The 9,259-nt window shown below is 41.3% G+C and overlaps 1 protein-coding gene across 14 annotated transcripts in view; it reads right to left on the bottom strand.

Annotated features, from left to right (window-relative positions):
• Positions 1–4,441: 4,441 nt before the first annotated feature.
• The window catches only part of LOC118396216 (transcription factor SOX-6-like), a 165,726-nt gene continuing 160,908 nt past the window's right edge, over positions 4,442–9,259 (bottom strand). For all 14 annotated transcript variants that reach the window (XM_052465442.1, XM_052465448.1, XM_052465443.1 and 11 more), the window contains one exon: positions 4,442–7,621. In XM_052465442.1, the coding sequence (XP_052321402.1) occupies positions 7,318–7,621 (304 nt within the window). In that variant the 3' untranslated portion in view covers positions 4,442–7,317. The remainder of the gene's footprint in view (positions 7,622–9,259) is intronic.

Genomic DNA, 9,259 nt, shown 5'->3' with positions numbered 1-9,259 from the left:
AACTCCTCCAACCAGCCTCCTCTGATACACACATACAGTACACACACACTCACACATGTAACCCCACACACACACTCACAACTGATCCTTTCTATTTATCTGGTGTACGACTAACTGTACATCCTATAAAAACATTCGGGGGAAAGAAGGGAAATATAAATGATTTTGACTTATTTAACGAGATTAAGATGGCAATGGCACAAGTATGACTTCAAGCAGGCTCATCTCCTGGGAGCCACAGACACAGACACATGCACACACACAGAGCAGTGTGACAAACTTCCCGGCGCCCCTCATAGGGTACAGGAATTACAATAGGATTTATTGAGTGAATGGCTGGGACTGTGTACACACCACAGGGTAGTGAGAATGTGTGGCATTCCCACACACCGTCACACACACACACACACACACACACACACACACACACACACACACACACACACACACACACACACACACACACACACACACACACACACACACACACACACACACACACACACACACACACACACACACACACACACACACACACACACACACGCGTGCGCGCAAGGACAACTCATGTTGAAGGAAGAGAACAATAGGCCACATTTAAATCGGTTCCCAAAATGACACGAATAGAAAGGGGTATTGCCCAAAAGTATTAGATGGGGACAACACGGATGGGAGACGGTATACAATCTGAATTTATTATATATAACACATCGACTCGGGCCGCAGTGGAGCGGGTCAAAATCTTCAAGTTCCTCACCTTGCACATCACTGAGGACCTGAAATGGTCCCTTCACACTGACAGCGTGGTGAAGAAAGGTGCAAAAGTGCCTCTTGAACCTCAGGAGGCTGAAGAAATTTGTCACAAACTTATGTAGTTACGAAAGTTCAATCAATAAGGCTGGTCTGAATGGATTGGCACTTTTCATTCATCGAGTAAACTCATAGAATTCACATCGCGTCCTAGCTCACTCATCAGCGCAGCAGGTATTTACAAGGTAGTGTCTATAACATTAACCCCCAGCATAGGGCAACCTATCATCAGCATCTGGCTATGAGGCGCATTCTTCGGAGATGAGGCCTAACCCAAACTATTCAATAAAATTACATATTTTATTTTGTCTCTGTTGTCATTCAGATACGCCTGTACTCGATTGAACTACAGATGCCCCATCGAGAGCATCCTGTCAGAGTAATCGGGAGCACACCACCTGCCCTCCAGGACATCTACAGAACCCGTTGTCACAGGAAGGCCAAGAAGATCATCAAGGACCTCGCCATCTTACATTTCTTGACATAAACCGTTGTGCCTGGCACCTACTACTATACCCTGTTCGAAGGCACTTGGATAACCCTCACCCTCTGAATAGCACACATACACAATCAACTGTCTCAAGGCTTACAAATCCTTCTTTAACCTGTCTCCTACCTTTCATTTACACTGTTTGAAGTTAATGTAAAAAGTGACATCAATAAGGGATTGTAGCTTTCACCTGGATTCACCTGGTCATTCTATGTCAGTGGTCACCAACCGAAGATCGACTGATCGATCTCCAAGGCATTCATAGTCGATCACCAAACATTTTTGTAAAAAAACCCAGTGATAAAGCCTATTTTGGCAGTATTCAGCAGCCCTAGTGCCATGAAGATAAAGTGTACACATTTTTAACCATTTCATATGTCTGAAGGTAGAACTCCGCCTACCTGGCAGGCCCAGAGAGAAAATCAACAGCACCTATAGGTCTACCGCTGGCCAATCAGATAGCAGTGTCCTCGAGCTAAAGACTATAAAAAAAGAAGCCTCAAACGCACAGCAAAGTTGACACTGTGAGATTTCAAAACTTTTAAAACCACGACGAGAGAGAGACTCAACAAATACAGAAAAGAGTTGCTGTTTTTTATGAGTAAGTTCATGTTTAAGTCGTTTTTCAGACCTGTTCAACACCGTTCAACACTTTTATAAGCCATGAAACATGCGTTCTCCATACTTCCTCTCACGCTACAACCAGCTGCAATGAATGACGAGAGCAAAGTTTTCCCGACAAGCTTGCGTTGTTATTATTAGAGGCTTGTGTCTTCTTTTTTAAAAATCGAGGAATATCTCACTTTCCCTGGTCATTGGAGTAACAACATGAATTGGTGCGTGAGGCAGAATTAATGCGGTGAGACCTGAGTTTTGCCATCAGCTGGAAGACCGCATCCCCTTTTCTCAGCAGAGGGAAGGAGGGCAGAGGGGCGGTGAGTCGGGTGAGAGGCAACCTCAACGCTGCTCCCTCCCTCCCCTCAGACTGACCATCAGATGCAGGCCATCTGTCCAGTCGAAAAAACAAAAGACAATTATTATGCTCACTCAGCAGTGCCTTACAAGTAATCTAAAAAATTATTTATTACCAGTGTGATCATACACCATTTAAAAAAAATATATGTAATTTCCAAATGATCTGAGAAGAACAACATTGGCAGGGCCTATAGCCTACAGACGTGTTTTAATTGGTTAGTGTTCTTAGAGTGATGTTTTTAAAAAAATCTGAGCGGTAGATCCCGGCTTGCATTTTGACTCAGAAAGTGATCTTGACTCAGAGAAGGTTGGTGACCACTGGTCCACGTCATGGAAAGAGCAGGTGTTCTTAATGTTTTGTACACTCAGTGTACATACAGTACATATTTATACTGAACTATGTACGCAATACGAAACAATTTCAACAATTTTTCTGAGTTACATTTCATGTAAGATAATCAGTCAATTGAAATAAATTCATTAGGCCCTAATCTATGGATTTCACATTACTGGGCAGGGGCACAGCCATGGGTGGCCTGAGAAGACATAGGCCCACCCACTTGGGAGCCAGGCCCAGCCAATCAGAATGAGTTTTTCCCCACAAAAGGGCTTTATTACAGACAGATATACTCCTCAGTTTCATTATCTGTCCTGGTGGTTGGTCTCAGACAATCCCGCAGGTGATCAATCCGGGATGTGGAGGTCCTGGGATGGTGTGGTTCCACGTGGTCTGCGGTTGTGAGGCCAGTTGGACGTATTGACAAATTCTCTTTAAACTGACAAATTCTATTTATGGTAGAAAAATGAACATTCAATTCTCTGGCAACAGCTCTGGTGGACATTCCTGCAGTCAGCATGCCAATTGCACAATCTTTTGAGACTAGAGACATCCATGACATTAGGTCGTGTGACCACACTGCACATTTTAGAGTGTCTTTTATTGTCCCCCAGCACAAGGTTCACATGTGTATTGATCATGCTGTTTAATCAGCTTCTTGATATGCCACACATGTCTGGTGGATGGATTATCTTGGCAAAGGAGAAATGCTCACTCAACAGGGATGTAAACAAATTTGAGCACAACATTTTAGAGAAATACGTTTTTTGTCCGTATGGTAAATTTCTGAGATCTTTCATGTCAGCTCATGAAGCATGGGACCAACACATTACATGTTGCGTTTATATTTTGGTTCAGTATATATTCCGGACTCTGGTCGGGAAGCTTATTGCCTGCAATTCTATCCATTTTCCCATGTGTTTTTTTTACTGTATTTTGTACTGTGTATTTACTGTAATACTGTATTCTCGACATAACTCATTCTAATATTTCTACTACTGTACATTGCATTTTAGTTACACTGTTTACACACAGCACATATTTATGTATATAGTGGACTAATATATTTACGGCTATACACATCATTCTTAGTATATCTTGTATAAATTCATCTGGTGTAGATACGTATAGATTGCCTTTGGATTACTGTTACAGTGCTATTTGGGTTGTTAATTGGATTCGTCCCAACATTTCTTGTTGTGTTTCTTCTTCTAATTATTATTTGTGTTCTTGTTAGACATTTCACTGCATTGTTAGGAGCTAGTAACATAAGCATTTCGCTGCACCTGCTATAACATCTGCTAAACTGTGTACGCAACCAATAGCTTTTTATTTGATATATTTCTGCAGGACCACTATGGAAAAACCACCAGTTTTGAAGGCGGTTCTTCCACGGAAATCCCAATTTAACCACTGGGAATAATAACTCAATATTATTGTTGAGAAAACACATTTTAAATCAATAAATGTCTAACATTTTCTCTAACCTCAAATGTACACATTCTGCTAGCTTATTTCTCACTCAACCAAAAAAAAAAGCAAAATATATTTTATATGGCCTGTTAATTACTCCAAAATGTCATTGTACGCTTGTACGTACGTACGCTTGGCCTGGCCTCGAGCATTACTATAGAAAGCATCTTGCTGCAACTAACTTCCTTCTCTGTGTGTGTCTACTTACTTTACTTGTTTCTATCAGCTTGGTATTAGTCTCTTGTTGAGGATACTCTGTTAGTGTTATAAGCACTAATAAACAAATACAATAAGTAGCAGACAGCGAAAAAGGGCTGCCTTTTGTCCATTGATAAACACTTCATACATGTCAATGATGAATTTGTAAGGAAATATGTCTTTATTTTTTTCTCTGATTGTCTTTCTCACAAAGTCGTACTGACACTTTTAGAGCCAACACCAGCTAATAAATACAATGAAATGTTAAAAAGCACAATTTAATCTCAAATACAATACTCAACACAAAATGTGTGTGACCAGGAGAAAATGAAATGACGTCTGCTTCTGTAGGTCGAAACAGACCGGTGGTCTGACTGACCTTTGGACTTGTGTCAAAGGGCAAAAGCACCTCAGGCAGCACTGGAGTTAAAACAATGACTTCTGCATAAATAACTTTTTTTTAAATGCTACTAAACTGGAAATGTGAGGTTTTCCTCTCAAGTCAAAACAGGTGACTTTTTTCGTTTGTCAGAATTTTGTCGTTTTTTTTTAACGACAACTTCACATTAGGCAGTACTGAGAAGAGAACATTAATATCCAGTGCGTGTGATGCTTAGAACACTGGGAACAATGTCTACGCACGAGGCAAGCGGTATAACTCTCCTTTTTGTGGTAATGCAAGTTCAATCAAACTTCAGTCCAAAAAAAAAAAAAAATTGTTTTCTTCTACCTACCTGCAAAAATGTTGTTCGACATGGTCATAAAGAGTTACAAATCACATACAAATCAACCAGCAAACAGAGTAACACAAACCCTAAAATAGAGTCTGTAAAAGTAGACATATTTGCAAAGTGGAGGATTATGAAAATGGGACTTTTATGGGTATGTTTTAAATTGACTTTAAATATCCGTTTCAAAATATACATGTACCTTTTGAAATGCTCGAGGTTATATTGACCCACGTTTTTTTTCTTCCGACAACGTACCAATTTGACAAAAAAAACATTGGTCTGTATTTTGAAAACCACCTCTGACGTCAACATAATTGTAAACTGATCAATTCACAGAAACAAAATCTGATCTTCTGTACCTCGGCATAACGCAGTAAAGAAAATGTACATTTTAAAGCCCTAAATATATGGTGTCCCTACTATCGAAATGACTGTCTGGACCGCTCCTCTGCGTTTTCCTGTCATTCGGAATGACCATAGAACTAAGAGTCTAACTTTAAGACTTATTGTGCCTATTAAGATATACTGTGTCATTAACAACATTTGCTGAGTCTGTATAACACATGTTAGTTATACTCACAAACTCTACACACAAACTTGAGCCAGATACAAAAAGATCCAACCTAAAAAGCCACTCAAGCTGAAAGTCAATGTACTGTAACAGTGTACCAAAACAACTCATTTGATCATTTTTGGCCTCTATGCATTATGGGTGAATTAAAGTGGACGTTCAGGATTTTACAACTTGATGTTAGATGGTTCCTCACCTTGAATATAGTCTATGGGCCAGAGTAAAGATGTCAATCATGGTTAAGGTTTTCTATAAACAGCCAATACAAAGCTTCGTTGTAAAATCATGAACGACCCCTTTAACATCCCATAGAAGATGTGGTCTAAGAAAAGAGAGGGGGGAAGGTACTTGGGGCTAAACATCCCAAGACTGATACTCTCTATGATGAATCTCTCTACTGGTCTGTGTCATTGCCAGAGGTGGTGCCAGAGATGACAGATATCAGTATCCGGAGGAATCCTGAGGCATTGCGTTTGGCGATGAGTGCTGGGTTGTTTACTGGGTTATACAAAGGGGAAACGCTTCAAATGTCGGTTGTCTTTCATTTGGTACCTAATCAACATGACCCTGTAGCGCACCACAAGGTGTCCTAGAGCGCTGGGCCTACCCATGGTCGGGGAGATTCTTCCTAATATGGACACATCAGAAATAAAAAAAAATGATTGTATAAGACATTTTGCAGCATCAAAATTAAGACTAGAATATTTTAGAGGGATGTGAATGTAGGTTTGGCACATTTCAAGAAAAACTGTACAATATCTAAAAATGTTTAAAAAATATGATAATAATATTAATAATAATAAAAGGGATTTTTTCCCTCCCCTGTTTCGTTGTCAGTCTGAAAAGTCCTATCATTCTCTCATATGAAATCAAAAACACATTCACAAGCTGGCACAGCATACCTGAGCAAGGATATAAAACCCCATCATAAACAGTAATGTAACATATTGTAAGCATTTGTCGAGAAAGGTGTAGGGGTACTGTACTCATGAGAAATAATCATGTCAAACTACAAGAGCTAAGGATTTTACATGACCTTTCACATTTTCAAGTCCTGACAATCCAAGGTTTTACAGGCAAGTAACCTATCAAGGAACATGTCCATGGAAATCAAATTTAAAAACACAACAAAAAAAACGTCATCACACTTCAAATAAACATTTAAGACTGACGCTGTCAAAGACCAATTCCTGATGTTTTAGTCAAATCCATGCACGCTCCTATAAAAAACAAATACACACGGGAAATGTGTAGGCTATCTCTTTGTTCTTTAATCTCATTCTCTTCTCATCGACCTCTTACTGACTCTTACTTGCTCTTGTCCATGTTGCATTGTAATTGCCGTGTGAGTATGTTCACTGTCTTTCTGGTAGATTGTCTGGAGGTTGTCTGGAGGTTGTCTGGATGTTGTCTTTGCCCAATCCCTCTGTATGGGATCGTTTCCGAGACGTTTGCGCATGCTAAAAATAAGCACTCTCGTCTAAAAAATGTATTTTTTGAGCAACATGCTCTGTGAGATCTGAGCATGTTTAGTTTATGTCACTTCCTGTCGAGAGTCAATCTGAGCATGCTCAGTCTGTGGTGCAACGTATCCCGGACGGAGCTGCTTCGAGCACATGCTCAGCTCCCGTCGTACTGTTGAAAAGTTGTTCTGCTCAGAACTCTGTCTCTGTCATATTGTCCCGCTTTAAAAAAAAAAGTTTTAAAAAATCCGAGGTTCCTCTGAGCATGCTCAGTTGGCGCCGACAGGCTCCCGTGTCTCATGGCCACTGCTGTAGTCCGATTTGTCCTCAAAGTCTTCATACATGTCTATCTCGTCCTCTCCAATGACCGGGTGATCGCCGGTCACCATGGCGACCGGCTTGGGCTTGACCACGCCGAACGTGCTCTGGGTGGCGGGGATGGCGGGCTCGGGGCTGGCCGAGGCGCTGGAGCAGTCCGACGTCAGGTGCGGTGAGGGCGTGGCTGTCGCTATGGGGATGGCAGCCGGGTAGAGGCCGCCGGCACTGTTGCTGATGGGGATCTGAGGCTGTGGCCTGGGGTAGGTGGAGAGAGAGAGAGAGGGGGGGAGAGGGAGAGAGAGAGAAAGAAAGAAAGAAAGAAAGAAAGAAAGAAAGAAAGAAAGAAAGAAAGAAAGAGGGAGAGAGAGAGTGAGAAGTGGAGAGCAAGAGAAGGAGAGTGAGGGAGCTTTTGAACAGCTATTTAGAACAAGTTGAAAGGTAGCTAACTCTTGTCTTATGGGAAAACCTTAACACAGAGCTTTTGCCAGCACACAGTAGCCCTGTCAATGCTAAATAGCCTCTTGGGTAATGGATGGAATGAAGGTAAACACATATCACTCAAGCCGTCTGCCCTCAAATGAAGCACATAAACCAAGAAAATTGATGTCAGTTTCCTCATCTAACAGTTCACCCCTTCTAGAAATAATTACCGCAGAGAACCTCTGACAAACTCATTTTCACATTAAACTGCTTAAAAATGACCCTGTTTCATTATACGGAGCTGGGTCAAAATTGGTCATACCTCAATTTATAGCCCCCCAGTTATTTGATTCAGTCCTGAGTGAAACTCCAGCCGCTATGGCGAATCAGGCTTTTCTTCCGCTTGACCACACACACTAAATTACAGAGTTAAACCTGTGACGTCTGCCCTGTACCGCGTCTCTGTCTCTGTCTCTCTGTCTCTCTGTCTCTCTCTCTCTCTCTCTCTCTCTCTCTCTCTCTCTCTCTCTCTCTCTCTCTCTCTCTCTCTCTCTCTCTCTCTCTCTCTCTCTCTCTCTCTCTCTCTCTCTCTCTCTCTCTCTCTCTCTCTCTCTCTCTCTCTCTCTCTCTCTCTCTCTCTCTCTCTCGCTCTCTCAAACATCTGCTAGTAAGATTTCTGTGTCATATTTCTACCGCCCGCAAAGCGCCTGCCATTGTCCTAATTTAATAAATGCCAACTATTAAAAATCGCTTCAATTCAAAGCAGTGCCCCTGGTAAATCCATTAAAACGTGGCCTGTTGTGATGACTTTAATCACATCTATACCTGTTTTCTATTAGGACCCAGCCACTGGCTTCGGCTGAATCCCAAAAGGCACCGTATTCCCTATAATAGTGCACTACTTTTAACCAAGGCCCATAGGGCTTTGGGTGAAAAGTAGTGCACTATTTAGGGAAATAGGGAGCCATTTGGGATGCAACCTTTGTTTTCAGCATTGCCTGCAGTTTGACATGAGAGGATGAGAAAAGTGCTATGATAAAGGGACCTTGTTATCTTTAAACTAGTAGTTTGGATTACAAATTCAGCCTATAGCTCAGCACTATTACTTGAAGGGAAATACTGGGTGCACGGAGAATTAGCCTTACAAAGAACAACTTCCCCGTAACAAAATTATTAGGAGCAGTCGATTCAAGTATTCCAAGTATGACAGGTTGGTTGGCCAGCTCAGTCAATGAGGCAATGTGACGTCACGCTATATGAGGAAATAGCAAGCATTGTAGCAAGCATTGTTTTGTTTAATGTGATGTTTTTGAAGTGGTTTTTTCTTAGACTAATTAAAGTATAGAATGAGTCAGCCACATTATTTGGGTATGAGATAACAAAATATGAACCTTTAAAAGGGAGATTCTCACTGGACAGGTACTTTAATAAAGGGTGACTACTCCAAAATCAAAGTCTGTCTGATGTTTTCTG

This window comes from Oncorhynchus keta, chromosome 17 (genome assembly GCF_023373465.1).
Source record: "Oncorhynchus keta strain PuntledgeMale-10-30-2019 chromosome 17, Oket_V2, whole genome shotgun sequence".
In the NCBI taxonomy this organism is placed as follows: domain Eukaryota; kingdom Metazoa; phylum Chordata; class Actinopteri; order Salmoniformes; family Salmonidae; genus Oncorhynchus; species Oncorhynchus keta.
Note: the sequence above shows the minus strand (reverse complement) of the source record. Positions and strands in the feature narration are given on the sequence as shown.